At 45.1% G+C, this 22,154-nt stretch overlaps 1 protein-coding gene across 4 annotated transcripts in view; it reads left to right on the top strand.

Annotated features, from left to right (window-relative positions):
* SEL1L3 (SEL1L family member 3) overlaps window positions 1-22,154 on the top strand; it is a 122,847-nt gene that overhangs the window by 46,536 nt on the left and 54,157 nt on the right. For all 4 annotated transcript variants that reach the window (XM_074395966.1, XM_074395964.1, XM_003927490.4 and 1 more), the window contains exons 9-11: window positions 1,413-1,553; window positions 16,001-16,212; window positions 17,978-18,157. In XM_074395966.1, coding sequence (XP_074252067.1) covers window positions 1,413-1,553; window positions 16,001-16,212; window positions 17,978-18,157 — 533 coding nt within the window. The remainder of the gene's footprint in view (window positions 1-1,412; window positions 1,554-16,000; window positions 16,213-17,977; window positions 18,158-22,154) is intronic.

Here is a 22,154-nt window from a genome sequence, read left to right as displayed (position 1 = left end):
TGACCTCGAGCCCTCCACTGGTGGACACAGGTGAAATTGAACATTCCACCTGGATTCTACCAAGACCAACAACAGCCCAGAAAAACCAAAACATCTCATAGCTCCAACCATGAAAATCGAGCTTACAAGTACAAATGACAGCGAGTGTTTTGTGCCTCGCATGGCGTTCTTCCCATCCGTAAGACCAGCCTAAGAAAATAAAAATGAATTGGAAAATAAATTAATCATTAGAAATGTTTCCCCATCGGTGCACTCTTGTTTTGGGCCATTAATATCTGAATATTAGCTTTCAGAAATGTTGAACGGCGGCTTTGTTGTTTGGAGCTCGATTTTATTTTTTAAATCCTTGGAATTGACTCATTCTTGAAGACATCGGTAATTTTCAACAGAAGGAATGAATTTCAAATAGACTGCTTTCATGCATGCTCATATTTGCACAGACATCCTTTTACTAACACAGGGTGTTTCTCAGTTACAAAACTTGGTCCTGTCTGGTCCTCCAGCGTTCCAGCTTGGATCTAGCACTTACACATTTCTCTGTGCAATGGATCCTGCTGTTTGATATGGTGGCATTAGAGTTACTCACATATGTTCCTTCTGGAAGAGAAATTCCTGTGGGGCCTTTGCCATCAGCAAAAGCAAGTTGAGTATTTCAGTCCTGCCCATATGTCTCTCCATCTCCAGAGCGGAACTTCTCACTCCAGGTTATGGAGGGAGGGATGCATCTCAAACATGCCCCGGTCTAACAGGGTTCACATGAAATGGTCCCAGGTAGTGATTAGAGATGGTGACAGGTGAGTGTGGAGAGACAGTGCTGCTGCAATTCAATTTAAGAATAGGCTATACTGGTCCCCAGCTGCCGCTCTCACTGCTGAATCATCCAGAAAATATGATGTTGTCAGAGGAGGGGGAAGATATATAGGAATAGTAATAACCCAAAGAGGAAAGAAACTGCCTTTGGTAACGGATGTACTATCAGGAGAGATACCCTGAGTTGGAAGGCCAGGCGTGGACACCCATCTGTTTGGTGGCATTAGGAAGATTTTCCTATCATCTTCGACTGCCTCGCCTCCCTGGGGGTCTTTGTGCTTTGCTCCTCAACTCACGTGCCAAGAAAATGGCCTCGATATTGGCCTCTTGGGGACCAGTCAGAGGCCAGCTGCTCATTCTGTAGAATTAGTCAACAACCATCAGCAACTTTGGCACATTGCTCCTGGACTTGGCTCTGAATTTGTGACCTGGAGGCAAAAGCATCATGGCCAATTTCAAATCCCAAAAGGGCCCAAACCACCATCCAGTAATGGCGAGTCCGGCCTCTTCTTTTTAGTTCCTCTTAGGAGGAAGGGCTTTAGGGAAGCGAGCTTTTCCTTCTGCTAAACGGTGCGATACCTTGTGCTTCCTCTGCTGTGTAGGCCGCCTTCACAACTCCTACCTGGACCTCAAGCGCAGGTATGGGAGACCCTCGGTGTGCAGAGCCTTCCCCTGGGAGAAAGAGCTGAAAGACAAACACCCCACCTTGTTCCAGGCATTGCTGGAGATGGATTTGCTGACCGGTAAGTGAGTCTTTGCCTCGGCCTTGGGCCCTGGTTAGAACGGCTCCTTGTTTTTCTCTGTTTCACTCATCCTGTTTGGTGATTTATGCCTCAAAGCTATTTTTAACCCTAGTGTTCCAGTTTAATTTCAAATTTAAATTCTGCCCTTGTATGTCCACAACTCTCGATACATCTGTGCACACTTCCAACACTAAATGCAAAAACTTAGGAATCGCTCAAGCAATTCTTTCTTTAAAGCCAAAGCCACAAATGGACAGTCTGCAGCCAGAGCCAGCCCCCAGATGCAGTCGATTTGGAAAATGCCTTGTTGTATATGTTAAAAAGAAATTAGTTATGTGTATCTTAAAAACTTGTATGAAAATGCAAATTTCTAGTTTTTTTGTTTTGTTTTTTTTTTTTTAAAAAGATCTGGCAAGACTGAGCCTTTCTCCTATGTGGCAGCAATTGTAGAGGTGAGGCCAGGCATACTTTGTCACCCACAGCCCCTCCTGTCTATTTTACCACCTCCTGCTTACTTCATTCATGGATCTGACCCGTCTGAGGCCACAGGCACTTGAACTTGGGACCTCTGATTTGAAGTACACTTTAAGCATCGTATCAGGAATCTGCATAAACTTCCCAGACACCACCAGCTTCTCTGAAAGCCCACTGCAATTTGGGTTTGCTTAGTAATTCAGTGCCTACTCTAGGGCCATGAGGGATCTTGAACCCATGTCTGTTGGGAAGAGGAGAGGCAGCTGGAGATGTTCAGCCTGGTGAAGAGGATCCTAACAGGGAGGTGCCACCTGTCTTAGCGGTGAGAGGCCACTCCAGGTAGTCCCAGGCATAGAACCAGACCTTGAGTTGAGGCAATGCAGAAACTGACTTCTGCCTCATGTAAGATGGATGTCTTACATTGCACCCACTGCCTAAGAATGGCATAGATATCCTTTGCAGATAGTGACCGTCCTGCCAAGAATTCAAGCCATAGAGGATATTTTATTATTCATTCTTCTGATGCTTACTGGGTGACTACTCAGTTACTTGGCTAGACTTCAGAAATATGTGAAATAACACAATGCTTCTGTCTTTGAGGAATGGACTTGAAAGCAGAGAAAAATAGTAATGCATTTTATTTTATTTTTTTTGAAATAAAGTCTTGCTCTGTTGCCAGGCTGGAGTGCAGTGGCTGGATCTCAGCTCATTGCAATCTCCGCCTCCTGGGTTCAAGCAATTCTCCTGTCTCAGCCTCCCTCCTGAGTAGCTGGAATTACAAGCACACGCCACCACATCCAGCTAATTTTTGTATTTTTGTAGAGACGGGGTTTCACCGTGTTGGCCAGGACGGTCTCGATCTCCTGACCTTGTGATCCGCCCGCCTCGGCCTCCCAAAGTGTTGGGATTACAGGCGTGAGCCACTGCACCCAGCATTTTATTAAAGGCATAGAAGCGAATGATGGAGACACAGAAAAGGGAGTGGTCAGTTCTACCTGGAAGACTGAGGTGTTCTGGGAAGGCTTCCTGGAAGAGGAGACACTGGGACTGATTCTTGAAGGGCCAGCAGGTGTTTGCCAGATAAGAGTTAGGAGTGGGAGGCCGGGCGCGGTGGCTCAAGCCTGTAATCCCAGCACTTTGGGAGGCCGAGGCGGGTGGATCACGAGGTCAAGAGATCGAGACCATCCTGGTCAATATGGTGAAACCCCGTCTCTACTAAAAATACAAAAAAGTAGCTGGGCATGGTGGCACATGCCTGTAATCCGAGCTACTCAGGAGGTGGAGGCAGGAGAATTGCCTGAACCCAGGAGGCGGAGGTTGCGGTGAGCCGAGATCGCGCCATTGCACTCCAGCCTGGGTAACAAGAGCGAAACTCCGTCTACAAAAAAAAAAAAAAAAAAAAAAAAAAAAGAGTTAGGAGTGGGAATCGCAGACAGAGCAGGCCCTGAGAGGTGGTAACAGCACAGCATGTCACACGATAGTGCCGAGACAACAGGGAAGCAGGAGAGGGCCTGCAAAATGGTTATTCCAACGAGCGCTCAGACACCATCCTGAAGTTTGGGCTTTACCTTGCAGGTGGCAGGGAGCTGTTGAAGGGTTTCAAGCGAGAGGTAGAGGCATGGTCAGATCTGGGATTCTGAGGTCACTCTGGTGGCAGTGAACGCCAGGGAGGTGAACTAGAAGGCGCGGAGCTGGAAGAAGGAAGTGTATTGCCATGGTCCCTTGAGGAGAGGAGGCAGGCCTGAGAGGACATGGTGACAGGGACAGAGCGGAAGCATGTAGCGATTGGCTCTGAGGGGCTCCGTGGCTGCTTGGATGTGGGCACAAAGGACAAGGGTAGGCAGGAGGCTGTGTCATGCGTCATGTTGTGTAATGAATGGCGTAGCCTCTGGAGCAGCTGGCCTGGGTCCAATTTTAACTTACCACTCACTAGCTGTGTGATTTGGGCAAGTTACTTAATTTCTCTGAGGCTCAGTTTCTTCATCTGCAAACTGGGGATGATAACAGTATCTATCTTCAAGTGTTGGGTTCAATAAATGGAGATATATATATATATATATATATGTATATATAGGTATATATGTGTGTATGTGTGTGTATATGTGCGTATATGTGTATCTATATCTATATCTATATATAGATATAGATATAAAATACTTAGAACAGTATCAGCACATAGTAAGCCCTACATAATCAGGGGTTCTCAGTCTCGCAACATCGACATTTTGGACTGTAGAATTTTTGTTGCTGGGGGCCGTCCTGTGTGTTATGCAATGTTTAACTGCATTTCGCCTCTAGCACTAGATTCCAATGGCACGCTCCCCACATCCCTCCTCTCCAGAACTATCTCCAGATATTGCCAAATGCTCCCAAGTCCCCAAAGAGGCCAGATCACCCCCGGCTGGGAGCCACTGCTATGTCGGTGTTCTTGCTGTTATTCCTGGGCAGGGATGATTCCAGCTTTCTGTTGGTTGGTTGTCTGGAAGTGCTGAAGCCCCCTGCCCCAAGACCGGCAAGCAGAAGAGGCAGATGCCTTTTGGACGGTTTAGGCTAAACGTGTTAAGTCCACACCATGCCAAAATTGTTTTTATGAGAGTTCCGATCATACTTAAAAATCGTTTTGCTGATTGAGAATAGGAGTGCATTGTTTTCGCAAAATATTGTTTTTAAAAGTAAATACTGTCTATGAGAATGTTTTCATGTTATGGTTGCAGCTCAAAATTTGGTTTATAAGAATTTAGAATAATTTTGTTTTCCACAGAGGCCTGGAAATGAAATCTAATTAAAATCCCAAATCATAAATCCCCTTGCCTTAAGACTTCCTGGGCACTGGTGCTGCAGAATCATTAGATTCCCGCTCAGTGAGCCTATTCCGCTGACCTCTGTTAGGCTTCTGGGGCCCCCAGCAGTGGGGAGAGAGGGAAACCCAAAGCTGGATTTGCCACTTTAGGACCCACCCTTCATGCCTAACCTACCATTGGGGGTTTCTGGTGCCAAATTAGAACAGCACCGAGGGGCTTCCCCTGAGGGGCCGTACATGCCAACCTCCCCTGCCACCACAGCCTCCGCTCCCAGAGGCGCGTGGCCAGCTGCCTTCCTCCTCTCCCTGCCTTTCCCAGGCCTAGGAGCCGGCAGGGAGGGAGAGCAGAAGTGTAGGTGAATTTCTAGCACCAACCTCCGGGTCCCAATCACCTTCAGTGCCTCTTTTTCTAGGTCGCATTGGAAGGACCGGGGAGCCTTCCACAGAGGTGGGGCATACACTCCCTTGAGGTCATCTCTCTACCTAGCACAGCGCCTTTGCTTGGGGCTATCGTAGCATCTTCCAGCAAACCCTGGAGAAAGATTGGTGTCTTATGTTGCATCCAGCTTCTTAACAAGGCTGAGAAAAAAAAAAAAAAAAAAAAAAATGTAGAAAACTTGATTTTGTAAAATGAGGGTAAAAAAAAAAAATGAGTTGATATTTCCAACACGTCTTTACTCTGATCTCCTATAAAAAGAACCATAGTAAGACGACTGTGACGTGATAGCCGTTCCCTGTTTCTCAAATATCCTTCGTTCCAATCCGGCCTGCCCACAGTGTCTGGCCCTAGCTGGCTCCGGCGTACTTCAGATGACTCGAGTTCATAGGAACTGTGTTTGCATTCTATTTTCTGCTGCTGTCCTGACCTGTCCTGTCCTGTTGATTAATAGACTTTATTAGAATATCCTCATCGTATTACATTTTTCATATCTGAGATAAGCTATGAGAATTCAAGCATGAGATGTTTGATGCTTGGAATCCTTACTGTAGGAACTGAATAGGCACAGTAACAAAGATAAGGAATTAAACTGAGTGGGTGTGTTCTGAAGTTACTCACAACCTTTCATTCATTCATTTACTGAACAAGCATTGACTGAGTGCCCCCTACGAGCCAGGACAGAATCCAAATGCAGCTGTGCTCTGAATGAGAGTCATTTAGGCGAATGTAAAGGAAAACATCAGCTCCCATAGTTTACCCAAGGGGCATTCATTTGTGGAATTATTTTTTCTGGAATTGTTAACAAATAAGATGACATCATGGTGCAAGGGAAAATGGGCTGTAATTCTGGTTCTGTCTGAGAGAGTCATCTTCTTCCCTGCCAGTAGCTTTTCTTCATCGACGCAGCTAACACTCCACTTTCAGGCCGCTCCATATGCACGTTTCAGACCTGAAAGTGTTTCTTCCCCCAACACTGTGTGATTTTAGATGGATCATCTGCTCACTGTCTCAGCCAACAACACACTTCAGAGCAGACATGAGAACATTGCAGGGAGTAGAGAGTGGGGAGGCCTCGGCTTCATTAATAACCAGTGGGTAGTGGAGAAGAGTGGCCTCCACATTCTCATCCTGTGAGGTCCGACCTTTGAGTTGCTCCCAGAATAACCGTATTCTTCTACTGCAAGCGAGAGTCACCAAATATTTACACTTTTCCTCTTTAAGGACTGCGATTTATCTTTTAAAATTTTTCTTCTTGCTAAAATACACATAACAAAATTTGCCGTCTGAACTGGTTTTAAGTGTACAGTTCAGCAGCGTGAAGGATATTCCCCTCCTTGTGCCATAGAGCTCCACGACTTCTTTCTTGCAAAACTGAAACTCCGTACTCAGGCAACATCTCCCCGTTGCCCCCATCTGCAAACCCTGGCAGCCACCATTCCGCTTTTTATTTCTGTGAGTTTGACCGCTTTAGGTACCTCATGTAAGTGGCATCTTACACCGTATTTGTCTTTTGGTGACTGGCTTATTTCACTTAGCATAATGTCCTCAAGAATCATCTTTGCAGCAGTGTGTATGTTAGAATCGCCTTTCATTTACGGGCGGAATGGTATTTCATGACATGCTTGTGGCACACTTTATGTTTCCATTCATCCATCGATGGCCACTTGAGCTGCTTCCACCGCTTGACTACTGTGAATAACTTTGCTATGAATCTGGGCCTACAAATCTCGCTTTAGAGCCATGCTTTCATTCTTTGTTGGATATATACTGTATCCAGAAGCAGAATTTCTGGGTCATATAGTAATTCTATGGTTAATTGTTTTGAGAACCCTCCATGCTGTCTTCTACGGCAGCTGTACCATTTTATGTTCCCTCATTCCCTCCAACAGTGCACAAGGGTTCCAATTTCGCCACATCCTCACAAACACTTTTTTTTGAGACAGTCTTGCTCTGTCGCCCGGGCTGGAGCGCAGAGGCAGATCTCGGTTCACCACAACTTCTGCCTCCTGGGTTCAAGAGATTCTCCTGCCTCAGCCTCCCGAGTAGCTGGGACTACAGGCATGCACCACCATGCCTAGCTAATTTTTGTATTTTTAATAGAGATGGGGTTTTGCTATGTTGGCCAGGCTGGTCTTAAACTCCTGACCTCAAGTGATCTGCCTGCCTCAGCCTTCCAAAGTGCTGGGATTACAGTCGTGAGCCACTGCACCCTGCTTTTTTTTTTTTTTTTTTTTTTTTTTTTTTTTTTTTTTTTTTTTTTAAACAGTTTCCGTCTTATTGCCAAAGCTGGAGTGCAATGGTGCAATCTTGGCTCACTGCACCCTCTGCTTCCTAAGTTCAAGTGATTCTCACGCCTCAACCTGCCTGCCACCACACCTGGCTAATTTTTTGTATTTTTAGTAGAGATGGGGTTTCACCACGTTGGGCAGGCTGATCTAGAACTCCAGACCTCAGCTGATCTGCCTGCCTCAGCCTCCCGAAGTGCTAGGATTTCAGGTGTGCACCATCGTGCCTGACCGTCTTTGAGGACATCTAAGCTCTACTGTGAAACTGGGAAAGTCAACAGTCATCATGCAGGACGATAGTTCTGGTAAAGGGGATGCCTACACAATGGCAAGGGGGGGCATCAGAGAAGAGCCGTCTGCCTGGGAGGACAGGAGAGATGATGTGAGGAGAGGCATCTGAGTGGGAACATAACAGCTGTTTGCCAGGCAGGCAAACTGAGGAGTGTGGGTGGATGAGGTATGTTCCTTGGTGAGTATGGGGCACAAACACGCTATGTTCGGTCATATGGAAGAAAGATCAGCTCATTAACATATGGCACAGGCAGCCAACATATGCCTAGCACCATGGCAGGCATTGTGGAGAATTGAAAGTCTAAGTTGGATACTTCCACTTCTTGCACCACCCTTAAGAAGCTTGCCACCGAGTGAGCGACAGAGACACGTGTAGGATCGAGTGGTGTAACTCAAGGCAGGGTAAGATGAACTCTGTTCAGGTGACCCTGTCCCCCAGGACCTTATGCTATCTCTCTGTCCACGAAGTTCTTTCGTAGACATTATGTCACTTTATAAAAGCTTTGCATTTTAAATTCTGGTTAAACCAGACTTTCCCCAATATATAAATTACTGCACAAAAATACATTACACTGGCTGGGCATGGTGGCTCACGCGTGTAATCCCAGTGCTCTGGGAGGCCAAGGCGGGTGGATCATGAGGTCAAGAGATCGAGACCATCCTGGCCAACATTGCCTCTACTAAAAATACAAAAATTAGCCGGGCATGGTGGCGGGCATTTGTGGTCCCAGCTACTCAGGAGGCTGAGCCAGGAGAATCACTTGAACCCCAGAGGTGGATGTTGTAGTGAGCCGAGATAGCACCACTGCACTCCAGCCTGGGTGACAGTGAGACTCTGTCTCAAAATAAAATAAAATAATCAATCAATCAATCAATTACAGCCATGGGATGGTTACTATCAAAATAAAATAAAACAAAACAAAAAAACAAGGAAAAAACCTCAAAGGCAGTCTCTGGGTTTGTTTCCTCTTTAAGACCCTTGTCTCAGTAAGTATTTGTTGAGTAAATGACTAAATGCAGCCCAAATGAATAAGTGATCTCACTGTTGGTACTTAAAGCATCTTTATTGGGTCAGTGAATCACTGAGGGAGTGAGGAATTTGACTTCCAGGAGACCCAAGTTCAAGGTCTATGCCAAGCCATAGCTCCAATCCAGTTCTGTGGGCTGGTAAGAGTTCCGTGGGCTCGTTCTGCTTCCTTCTGCATTGCCCTCATTCCTCCCACTCTCCCTCAGCCCTTTCCCTCTGAGGAGCGGCTGCTCTTTCTCAGTAGACACTTCTGTAAACATCGTTCTGTTTCTCAGGTCTACCAGGACCCTGTTTGCCAGCTCTCTGCAGTCAGCAGCAGTAGACCGGAATCTGTGTGTGTGCTGAGGTCTGTGCACACTCGTTTACAAAAGAATTCCAGAAATGTAGCCGTCTCCCTTCTTGCTTCATACCATCTGTAATCTAGTTGCTGAGATAGACAGGTTCCAAGATGTAAAGCAGCCCTGAGGTACCCGCAAAACCAATTCAGGACCCGTGTACTGGGGGCGTCCCAGCCTGGTGCCAGGCCCTGGGGTGACCACAATGAAAATCATGGACCAGCCCACACACAACTCTGTGCCAAGTGCCAGGGGGTGCAGAGGAGGGAGGCTTGTTGAACGTTGACAGCTGATGCGCTAACCTGGTATAAGATGCAGCTGTTCCCACTGGGTGCTTTCCACTGTGATGTCTAACAGGACCTGTTCCTCGCTGCCCAGAGTGGGCATGCCTTTGAATTAAACATGGCGGGGCCACTCGGGGCACCCAACTGCAGCGCATATAGATGTGGCCAAGTCCCCTTGCTGCCTCGGGCGTTCCAGGGCCACCGCCCTGCATCCTGATTTTCTTGCTTGGCACGGGGATTCTCCTGTGCTGCTGTGGCCCATAACTCACCACCCTCTAGACTCTGGGGTGACATCCAACGTGAGACCCCATGCTTAGGACTCCGGAAGGGGGGACTCTGATTGGTCAATCTCTATGTTGTTTCCTGGGGAACCTCCAATTCTCTAGGAAAATGGCTCCTGACAGAGCATAGAAATGGCCCTATTAGCATTTGGGCTTTTTCTAATGCAACTATGGTGGTGTTTTAATATGCATGTTTTTTCATTATTTAAGAGTTAGCTGGCCATTTCTTTCTTTTACTTTCCTGTCACACCTTGCCTGTCAAAACTGAGCTGTTTGAATTAAAAAAACATTTGAATGGGGCTCTGGCACCCCGAGAAGAGAGGCAATGAAGACCAGGCTGGGGAGAGGCCACAGGGATGGCAGCAGCAGGCTGGGCTCTTGGTTGTAGCAAGGAGCAGTGAGGAAGGGCACAAAGGCACTGAACAGGTGACAGGAAGGCAGGGCGGGGGGGTGGCGAGGGCAGCGTGCCCCCAGGGACATCTGCCCCAAGGCCAGACCTATTCAGTCCTTTCCTGCCTTTCATCCTGCACTAGGTATCTCTGACCAAGGGAGCTGGTGTCTGTGGCTAAAGGAAGTCCCAGGTCTGCCAACAAATGGTTCTCTGGGATGGGGCCAGCTCCAAGGTTGGGCTCCAAGGTTGGGCCTCCCTGGGCTGACACCATCTGCATCCCTTCAGGGTCCCTGCCTGCCTCTTGCCTGCAGGCTCTGGAGTGCTGCGTGCGGGGGCGGAGGTGTCCCCACAGGATATGCCAAGGAGTGACTGGCTGCACTAGCGAAGCTCCACTTTGCTTTTGACTTTATTCTTGCCAACGATTTCGATGTTTATTTGGAGACCTTAAAATACAAAGAATGTAGACGTTAGAAATACAATTATGTTGCATAATAACATCGGGAACACTGCTTCCTTTTAAGAGCTGTGTTCCCAGTTGTTTGTTGAAGAACCATCATCTTTAGTATCTTTTTTTGAAAAAGCATACATTTTAGTTTTTAAAAAAATACACAGAGACATCAAGAAAACAAACAATAGGCTATGCTTTTCTTTTTTTTTTTTTTTTTTCTTTTTTCTTTTTTTTTGAGATGGAGTTTTGCTCTTGTTAGCCAGGCTGGAGTGCAATGGCGCAATCTAGGCTCACTGCAACCTCCACCTCCTGGGTTCAAGCAATCCTCCTGCCTCAGCCTCCCAAGTAGCTGGGACTACAGGCACACACCACCATGCCCAGCTAATTTTTTGTATTTTTAGTAGAGACAGAGTTTCACCATGTTGACCAGGATGATCTTGATCTCTTGACCTCGTGATCCACCCACCTCGGCCTCCCAAAGTGCTGGGATTATAGGCATCAGCCACCACGCCTGACCGGACTATGCTTTTCTTGCTCAGAGAATAACAGCCATGAAAGGAGAGAGAGAGAGAGAGAGAGAGAGACGGAGGGAAGCAGTGGAGGCTCACACCTGTAATTCCAGCCCTTTGGGTGGCCAAGGCAGGAGGATCACTTGAGACCAGGAGTTCAAGACCAGACTAAGTAACATATGAAAGCCCTATCTCTATTTAAAAAAAAAAAAAAAATTAGGCCCGGTGCACTGGCTCATGCCTGTCATGCCAGCACTTTGGTAGGCAGAGGTGGCTGGATTGCTTGAGACCAGGAGTTCTAAGACCAGCCTGGCCAGCACGGCAAAACTATATCTCTACTAAAAAAAAAAAAGAAAGAAAGAAAGAAAGAAAAAGAAAAAATTAGCCAGGCGTGGTATGCATGCCTATAATCCCAGCTACTCAGGAGGCTGAGGCAGGAGAATTGCTTGAACCCAGGAGGTGGAGGTTGCATTGAGCCAAGATCATGTCACTGCACTCCAGTCTGGGCGACAGAGGCAAGACTGTCTCAAAAAAATAAAGTAAAATAAAAAAAAAGAAGAAAGAAACTAAAATTTACACAGTATAGAAAGGTACCAATAGGTTTTTTTTGAAAGAGAAAAAGTAGCAGCCTTTAAACGTGATGAAGCCCTCCAGGTCAGAGTGCAAATGAGGAATGCCCTGTGTTTCTATCAACTAGTCAACTTGGTGAAGATCACTCCTTTTAATGGTTAAGTGGTATTTTCTCCTTTCCCTTTTTTCCCCTTTCAAACTTCTACTTTGGATGCATTACACCTTTCAGAAGCTTGAAACTAAAAATGACTTTCCTGTTGATGTCTCCATTCCTCTCACAAGGAATGAGGTGCCTTTCTCCTCCTGAATTCTCAAACAGACACTGGTCCCAGCCCTGGGGCTTTCAGCAAGTGGCTACCTTCTCATATTCTTCCTTTTTGCCTCCTCTAATGATGAGCGCACAGACAGTGACCTTATGGTATTACTGTAAAAAAAAAAAAAGAGAGAGAGAAAGAACAGCAAAATAAACGATTCTGTGCTACATGGGAAATAGTAAGGGGTAATTAATGGTGGTTGTGGCTTTTGTTCCTTTGCTTTGGGTGCTGAAAGGAAGAAAATAGCTTCTATTTTGTTTGTTTCTTCATTAAACCATTAATCTCCATAAACAAGGCATGTTTTTAGTTACAGATTGACTAGAAAAAAATGCATATGCTAAGCCAGCTGGGTGAAATTAACAGTTTCATTAAACTGACTTTAAAATCGCCAGTTTCACAATATCACTCAAGACATTATGCCTTTGCTTTCGAGCAACAGTTGGAATTCAAAGTTTACCAAATGTGCAAAATGAGCAGCTTTACCTTAGAATTATTATTTTTTATTGTACTTACTAGTGAAGAAAATTATTTAGATTCCTTTTCAGGGAAAATATTGTTTGGTTATATTTTGGGGGAAGTTTTGAATTTCATGTACAAAAGAAAAAACACAGCCCTTTCAAACTGCCTGTGTTTCAATCTGCAAAGCGTTTTTGTGCTACGATTCGAGCTTTGTGAAGGATTCCCTTTTTGCTCCTTATTCTCCAGCAATCTCAGCTACCTGGGCGCTCCTGCTAATGATTTCTGGGGTTCTGTGCCAGGGGTCGGCAGGGCAGGCGTTTCATTTGAAGCTTCATTTGGTTTGGAGTCTCTTCCCTCCTCTGAGCCCACAAAGCTCAGGTCCATGGGTACTCTGGCAAAACTCATCATCTCAGTTAGGCATTTGGCAGAGTAGGTGAGGCAGGGATGAATCGTTAACAAATGTGAATGTTGCTTTGCTGGGAATGTGCAGAGAGGCATCCGAGATGAGCACATCTTTAAAAGTAAACACATGAATAAGTGGCAGTAGAATTTATTTTGCAACTCTGAGTGCTGCAGTGCCTCCTGAATTCAGTGTACTCCACGTTCTTATCACGGCTAAAGATTGGGTAGAATGGACTTCTCTCAACTATGCAGAGGGAAAATCCAAGATGAGATTCCCCAGGCTGCTGCTGAAAACAGGGTGTTACCATGTAGATATCATCCTAGCAGATTAGCAGAAGGAAACGGACATGTTCGAGGATATTCATTGCCATGTTGTTGGTTATAGTAAAATCACTGGAAACAAACCAGGAGTCTAAAAATAGAGGCCTGGTGGAGAAAATAGTACAGCTATGGAATGCAGTGCTATTGAAGCATTAGAAAGAATGAGCTTCTGACAGCCCCGGAGAGTTATTCTAATGTGTAGTTAATTTAAAAAAGGAAGTCGAGAGTCAGAATCTACAATGGCATAATACGCCATTTTGGTTAAGAAAATGTGTATATAGAGATATAAATAGATGTGGATATGAATTATTGTATATACAAAAGAAAAGTCTCAAAGCCTACATACCAAGCTTTTAACAGTTTTGTCTTCATTATTAAAGAAAGATTGAGGGAGAGGGGATTTCTGTTTTTATTTTATACAAATCTGCATTTTTTTTTTTTTTTTTTACAACAAGCTGTTATTTCTCTGGGAAATTTTTTAACAATACAGAGAAAGGAACAAACTCCATTCGTTCAGTAAAGTGAATTTTTTCAGCACCTACTGTGCCAGGTACTTGAGATCAAAGAAGCAAAGGCAGAGCCAGCGGGTAGGCAGGGAGGAGTTCCAGGAGCCAGTAGCTAGAGGACGCCTTAGAGCTGGTGGAGGTAGTGGCTGCCTGCTTCCCCACAGCCCAGGGTCTGCAAGCACAGGCACAGTGTTCCCTTGTCAGCAACACCCAACTCGCCCGTGTGCTCCCAGGGACCAGCACACACTCACTGACAACGTGTCAGCATTCACAATTTCATCTGTGGGTCCTTCTGATCCTGACTTCCTTTTTTAGCATGGACTTCTGCAAGGGAATTGCCCTTAAGGAAACCCATCCCTAACCATCCCACATGGCAGATTCTACTCGGTTCGATCTTGATGAAGGGCTGATAAGAGTGAGTCTCCTGGTACCTCTTAAGCTTTAAAAAAAAAATTAAAAAATTTATTTGGGATGGAATAAAGAAAAAAAATGTTGGACATAGTTTTTAGGCAGGTGAAATTTTAGTCGACATTTAACTTAACATTTTTTTTTTTTTTTTTTTTGAGACGGAGTTTCGCTCTTGTTACCCAGGCTGGAGTGCAATGGCGCGATCTCGGCTCACCACAACCTCCGCTTCCTGGGTTCAGGCAATTCTCCTGCCTCAGCCTCCTGAGTAGCTGGGATTACAGGCACGCACCACCATGCCCAGCTAATTTTTTTTTTTGTATTTTGAGTAGAGACGGGGTTTCACCATGTTGACCAGGATGGTCTCGATCTCTTGACCTCGTGATCCACCCGCCTCAGCCTCCCAAAGTGCTGGGATTACAGGCTTGAGCCACCGCGCCCGGCTTAACTTAACATTTAAGTCAACATTACTTACACATACAGTTACATTTAATTCAAGTCCCAAGTTAAATGTAAGTCTTAAGTTAAATGTAAATAGTATTTTGCAATCCTATGTGGTTTTTTGTAACATAGCATCTAGCACAGTGCCTTGCACGTAATAGAAAGTAAACTGCATTGGCTGAATTGATGATAGATATGAATAATGAAGATAGACTACAGAAGACTCTAACAGATATATCTAGGGCCATAAAACTCGCTTGTTTGGGCTTAAATGATGAGCAACTTATAGATTCATGGGAGAATTATGTAAAAGAAGCATCATATAACTTAAAGCCGTCATGTAAACAAGTCTATTAAGGCAACTGATTGTTCATTGGAGTACGTGCAGGAGGGTGACTGTGAACTTCGGCTTTAGTGACCTTCAAAGCTGGGCTCCATGCTTGACTCTGCCTCTTGCCAGCCTTTGTAACTTTAGACAAGTTATTCGTCTCCAGGTCTCAGTCTCTGTGTGGAAAAATGGGGATGCTGAAAATAGTACCGACCTCATAAAGGTGTACCAATTAAATGACATAACTTACATAAGACACATAACCCAGTACTTGGCATGTTGTAAGTTCTCAGTAAAAATTAACTCATTCTCTTTATTATATTTGGAGACCCATGAGAAAAACTGGGGACAAAAGATATTTAGAAAGCATCTAAAGGCTGGGCATGGTGGCCTACACTTGTAATCCCAGCACTTTGGGAGGGTGAGGCAGGCCGATCATGAGGTCAGGAGATCGGGATCATTCTGGCCACCATGGTGAAACCATGTCTCTACTAAAAATACAAAAAAAAAAAAAAAAAAAAAAAAAAATTAGCTGGGTGTGGTGGCGTGTGCCTATAATCCCAGCTACTCCTGAGGCTGAGGTAGGAGAATCACTTGAACCCAGGCGGCGGAGGTTGCAGTGAGCCAAGATTGCGCCACTGCAGTCCAGCCTGGGTGGCAGAGCAAGACTCCATCTCAAAAAAAAAAAAAAAAAGAAAAAGAAAAAGCATCTAAAAATAAGGTTATTTTGCTCAACTTTTTAGAGCAGCACCTAGGAACTGTTACTGAGATAAACACAGTCTTCTTTAGGGAATCTTAGGGGGGAAAAAGTCTCTCTGGAAGTTTCAGTGGTCCTGGTTTGGTGGTGAGTTACACTGAGTAAATTATTCTCGTGGGGTGCTTTCTGAGCTACATACAGCACATCTTTCCCCCAGGATACTAGGCTGTCAGTGCCAAAGAAAAAGCTATTTACAGAATGACAACATGGCATCCCCAAAGGGTTTAATTTACCTCCCTGGAAGGTGGTATATTTTGAGGCACTGCAGGACTGACCATATCAATAACTCAGGTGCTTTAATTGGCTTTTCCTCTTCTTTCTAAAGCCATGTCGATCTCATGGTAATTAATTGTGTGTGCTCTGAATTGTGTAATTTACAGTGCCAAGGGACCAAAATGAATCTGTATCAGAAATCGGGGGGAAGATATTTGAAAAAGCTGTAAAGAGACTCTCTAGCGTTGATGGTCTTCACCAAATTAGCTCTATCGTCCCCTTTCTGATGGATTCCAGCTGCTGTGGATACCATAAAGCATCCTACTACCTCGCAGTCTTTTATGAGACTGGACTAAATGTTCCTCGGGATCAGCTGCAGGTAGAGTATTTCATGGTTCCATTACCATCAGTCACTTATGTTATATTTGCAGAGCAGTGCTCTCATGCCCCTGGTAGGACTGGACGTGCTGCAGCTCCTTGGAGTCCTTTAAAAATCTTTATGCTCAAGATAAATGTCCTGGGGCTGTGTTAAATACAGGATCCTTTGCTTTCAGTGAAAAAGGGCACTTCATCTATTTCTAGACAAGGCCTTGGGGATACTATTGGTGTACCAGCTAAGGAACAGTGCCAGGGCTTTCCAGAACCCCAGTTCTTCAAGAACAGGTGCTTCTTACCAAATTCTTGTAATTACTCCGCTCTGAGACCATTATCCCACATCACATTTTAGCTAAGTGAAGTCACTTGGACCTTGAAGCACAAAGTATTGCTGCATCCAGCAGTCTGTCATCAAAATAAACACCATACCAGACGGCTTCATTTCTGGTTTCGAATCCAAATTTATTATGCAACTTGCCTAACATTTAGAATTACATTTTCATAAGTGCATTAGTCAGGGTTCTCCAGTGAAACAGAACCAATGGGATTAGATATATATAGGAAGAGGTTTCTTATGAAGAATTGGCTCATGCAATTATGGAGGCTGAGAAGTCCCACGGTCTGCCGTCTGCAAGTTGAGGGCCAGGAAAGCCAGGAGTGTAATTCCAGTCTACGCATGAAGGCCTGAGAATCAGGAGAGATGATGCCATACATTCCAGTCCAAGGGCAGGGAAAAAAAAAAAAAAGAAAAAACCTGATGTCTTTGTGCCTCAAGCTGGCAGGCAGGAAGCAAAAACGGACCAATTCCTCCTTCCTCTGCTTTTTTTTGTCTGATTGAGGCCCTCAAGAGATTGGATGATGCTCACCGGCAGTGAAGAGGGCCGTGTGCACAGCTCACCCCACCAGTTCAAATGTTCATCTCATCTGAAACGCTTTCACAGATACATCCAGAAAGGATGTTTCATCTGGAGACCCAATGGCACAGTCACGTTGACACACAAAATGAACCATCACAATAAGTACTGCGAAATATTCCCTGACTGATTTTCGTTTTCAGATTTGCACAGGTGATTGTGCATTCGTGGTTTGGGGAGGCTCAGACTGTTGAGATGTGCCCAGGTGGGTCCCTGTTCCCATCCACTGATGTGCTCGTGATGCCTCTGGCTTACAGATGCTCCTGAATGACAGTGTGTTTTCCTGAGTCCCTGAAACGGTCCCCACAAGGGCGGAATAATGAGAACGGTTTGCCACAAAGTGCCTGGTTGACCAGGGACAATCGACTTCCCTTCCTGGGCCCCTCTTTTCCCAACTGTGAAATGAGGTGGTCAGACCAGTCAATCTCCAAAGACCCTTCCAGCACTAACGTTCTGAGAGTATGAGGATGGGACCCGCCATCCAGACCCTGTGTCCATTGATGATGCCGCTGAACAGGGGACTTTGGATGGTTGGCTGGCACCCAAAAAGGTGCTGCAGGAGAAGTCACGAAAGATCCCCATTTGTACCAGGAAGAGGCAAAAGTCAGGGCGTTTTAAACTATTTGACATTAGGAAGAGCAGCTAGCTGCAAATTTTTAAACCAGTAGGAAGCTGGGTTGGCTTCTTTTCCCTAAAGATTTATTTCATTTTATTATATTTTTAAAAAGGCAAGTTAACATATTTCTGGAAGGGCTAGGATTATATATAGGAACTGGATCTGATGACCTTTCAGTGTCAGGGTTTTATGACCCTATCTGTAATCTCATGAGCACTTTGTCCATTTCTTCCTAACAGGGCATGTTGTATAGTTTGGTTGGAGGCCAAGGGAGTGAGAGACTGTCTTCAATGAATCTTGGGTACAAGCACTACCAGGGTATTGACAGCTACCCCCTGGACTGGGAACTGTCATATGCCTACTACAGCAACATCGCCACCAAGACACCCCTTGACCAGCACACGCTGCAAGGGGATCAGGTATGACAGAAAGAAACGGTTGGGAATGGTTATGTCCCTGTTTAACCGCTTTCATGAAGTGTCTGCACCTGTGGCTGCTTTCATCAGTGGCCTTCAGAGGGTGAGCATAACCGAATGGAGGGAGGAGGTTTCTTGTGCTCTCCAATTCCTATTTTCTGGCTGTGTTCTCAGGCTGAACGCGGGGGCAGCGCCACATTTATGCATGAATAGCTTTTCGTTAGTGAGAGGACTGGTGTGCGAAGAGTCGATTTGGCCCTAAGCAGATTTTGATTTTGCAAAAAAAGCGTGTACCAGAAACACAGGCATCTTGTCTTTGTGTCAGTACCCTGTGAGATGGTGAGGTCTGGAGATGTTAGGTGGGACTGGTCAAATTCGAGGCAGGAAGCTGTAAGGGCTTTCAATGTGTGATGAGCAAGCAATGTACAATGGAGACAGGCAAGCTTCCTACCCAGCTATGTTCCCCCTGCCGGACGCTTGAGAAATGTCCCATGAGCCTTGCTAACCCAGTGCTCCCAGATGACTGACAACAGAGTGTGGTGATTGAAGACTCCACACTATCCCAGATGAAGGACTAGATGAGGGGCAGTAACTTCAGCCCCCAATTTTGCAGGCTGCCAAATATTGACTCAATGGGCAAAAAAATCAGTGACTCACATCTACCAAAAGACCATAATGTGTTACATTAGACCAAATAATGGTTTGCTTCCAGACTTCTTTTAGAGGACAGGGAATACCAGGGTCCAACTAAAAGGGGATAGTGTAAGAATAAAAGAAAGCTGCTTCTTGATACAGATCCGCATCGAATGGTGGTAGACAACGAAGTGGTTGCTTCTTAGAATGTTTTTTGTTGTTGGTGGTGGTGGTTGTTTTTTTTTTTTGAGACAGAGTCTCACTCTGTCCCCCAGGCTGGAATGCAGTGGTGCAGTCTCAGCTCACTGCAACCTCTGCCTCCCAGGTTCAAGCGCTTCTCATGCCTCAGCCTCCCAAGTAGCTTGGAGTACAGGTGCATACCACCACACCTGGCTATTTTTTGTATTTTTAGTAGAGACAGGGTTTTACTGTGTTGACCAGGCTGGTCTCAAACTCCTGACCTCAGGTGATCCACCTATCTCGGCCTCTTAAAGTGCTGGGATTACAGGCGTGAGCCACTTCGCCCGACCAGAAATTTTTTTTTTAAGACAAGGTCTTGCTTGGTCACCCAGGTTGGAGTACAGTGGTGGGATCATAGTTCACTGCAGCCTTGAACTCCTGGGCTCAAGCAATCCTTCTGCCTCAGCCTCCTGAAGAGCTGGAGTTACAGGCGTGCACCACCATGCCTGGCTATTTTTTTATTATTATTATTAGTTTTTGGAGAGACAGAGTCTGACTATGTTGCCCAGGCTGGTCTCAAAGTCCTGGTCTCAAGTGATCCTCCTATCTCAGTCTCCCAAAGTGCTGGCATTACATGCGTGAGCCACCATGCCCAGGCAGAATGTATCTTTATATATCCTCTTTCTGCAGGGAGAATTGAATATGTTTTCATGGTCAAAGTACTTTGAGGTGTTTGAATTGAAAAGAGCAAATAGTCTATACCGAAAGTTGCTTTTTTTTTTTTTTTTTTTGGAAAAGGGCCAGATGGTAAATGTTTTAGGCTTTGCTTATGCGGTCTCTGCTGCATTACTCAACTCTGCCATAGGCAATATGTACATAAATGGGGTAGCTGAGTTTGTCTAGCCACAGACAATAGGTAACTGTACCTGTGTGGCCAGATGTGGCCCTGGTCTATGCCATAAACTTTTTTTTTAGATGGAGTCTTGCTCTGTCGCCCATACTGAAGTGCAGTGGTTTAATCTCGGCTCACTGCAACCCCCAAACCTGGGTTCAAGCAATTCTCCTGCCTCAGCCTCCCAAGTAGCTGGGATTACAAGCATGTTCCACCATACCCAGCTAATTTTTGTGTTTTCAGCAGAGACAGGGGTTTTACCATGTCGGCCAGGCTGGTCTTGAACTCTTGACCTCAGGTGATCTGCCCTCCTGGGCCTCCCAAAGAACTGGGATTACAAGTGTGAGCCACCACACCCAGCCAATGCCATAAACTCTTGATTTACCCCTGCTTAGTAAGCAGCTCTGAGAGCTAGGCCTAGCCAGGTCAGGGTTGAATTCGAGGCTGAGTGGCTGACTAGGAGCCAGACCACTGCTCCCCAGCTCTGCCCCTGGATTGGGTCAGAAATCCTCAGTGTAGCAAATTCAAGCTTTGATGTCTGGGAATGACTGGTTTCTGGAAAAGAAATCTATACTGGCTACTGGATGGTTATGAAGCAAATGACTTGAAGATACATGCTGTCAGTAAGAGTTAAACATGAGTCAAGCTATAAAACACCAAAGAGCTGTCTACATAGGCATTCTAATTCCTTTAGAAAATAATGATTCCTTCTGAACAAACTTACACACCCTTATAATTTGTACTTGTATTTTCTGTCTGTATGAATCATGTGCAAAAAATTTAACCTCAATTTATAGGAATACAATTATTAATTGATAAAGTTTTTTTTTTTAAAAAAAATAATTGTTCTTAAAAACTTCACATAAAATCAAGCCAAAGAAAATACTGCTTTTTTTTTTTTTTCACTAAGGCTGGATGTGTTAATAATGTTCTACACGTATATGTTATACTTTTAAGAATTCAAATTCAGCATAAATTAGCAACAGGAAATGGCATGTTGCTAACAAGCTCCTTTTCTTTTGAAGATTTGGCACATGACATGTTATGATTACGAAAGAAAACGTTTAATTGGTCAGAACCAGAGGAGATGAATAGAAAAGATCCGTCTTGCAGCTGAAAAGTCGTCTGATTAAGAATCACAGATAGGAATTATGCAGTTAGGAGAGTTGTGTCATAGCTCATTTTCTTAAGAATGTGTAATTAATGGCTGCTTAAGAATTTAAACAGGTGTCATACATTGATTTAAATGTCCTTTTGTTGAGAAATCTATTAATTCACCAGCATAATGTAGTAAATGAGAAGACAGAGAAAGCCAGACCTCTAATTAACAAACCAAGGACCCATCAATAACTCCTTCCTTGAGTCGCGTTGCATTCTCTTTTTATGGAACTCGTTGTTCACATCATTTCATCTTTATTAGTGCTCTCGAATCTCGTCACTTCTTTATAGTTTAGTAGGACTCTGCTTCCGGCTAAACAGAAAGAAGATGGCTAGTGCTTCTGTTCGTTTCTGAGTCTTAATTACAAATGATTGATCCTCGAAGTCTGCTCACTCCTCAGAAGCTTCTCTTCCTCAAGGTTTGGTTGCCGGTCTTCTGTTCTCGCTCTACATTTTCTGGGCAGAGATCTCATCTTCACATCTGGTTTCAGTTGCCCTCCACATAGGATAATATTCAGACCTCAGGCTCCAGCTGTTTTCTTACAAATCCTTGCCTGCAGTCGTTGTCACATACTGCAGAAGAAACACATCCCTCCTCATCTCCACTCCCTGCCAGGACCTCTGCAGATGGCACCATCGTCCATGCTAAAAACTGGGAGTCATCTCGGACACCCCTGGCAGCTTTCTATGCCAGTTTCTCTCTCCTCCTAGCTGCACCCCTGCTGCCTGAATTGTGGCTTGTCCTCTCCCCTCTGGGCTCCTACGACAGCCAATGGGCTGAATTGTGTCCTGCCAAAATCCACATGAGGTTTCCAATGCCTAGTACCTCAGAATGGAATCATACTTGGAAATCAGATCTCTAAAGAGGTGATTAAGTTTAAATGAGGCTGTTAGGGTGGACCTCTAATCCAATAGGACTGGTGGCCCCATGAAAAGAGATTAGAGGCCAGGTGCTGTGGGTCACCCTTGTAATCGCAGCACTTTGGGAGAATGAGGCAGGGGGATCACTTGAGGTCAGGAGTTCAAGACCAGTCTGGGCAACATAGTGAGACCCCCATCTCTACTAAAAATACAAAAGCTAGCCAAGCGCGGTGGTGCACATCTATAATCCCAATTACTTGGGAGGCTGAGGCATGA

The sequence above is a fragment of the Saimiri boliviensis genome, chromosome 3 (genome assembly GCF_048565385.1).
Source record: "Saimiri boliviensis isolate mSaiBol1 chromosome 3, mSaiBol1.pri, whole genome shotgun sequence".
Classification (NCBI taxonomy): Eukaryota; Metazoa; Chordata; class Mammalia; order Primates; family Cebidae; genus Saimiri; species Saimiri boliviensis.
The sequence above is the reverse complement of the archived record's forward strand: the minus strand, read 5'-3'. Positions and strand labels throughout refer to the sequence as shown.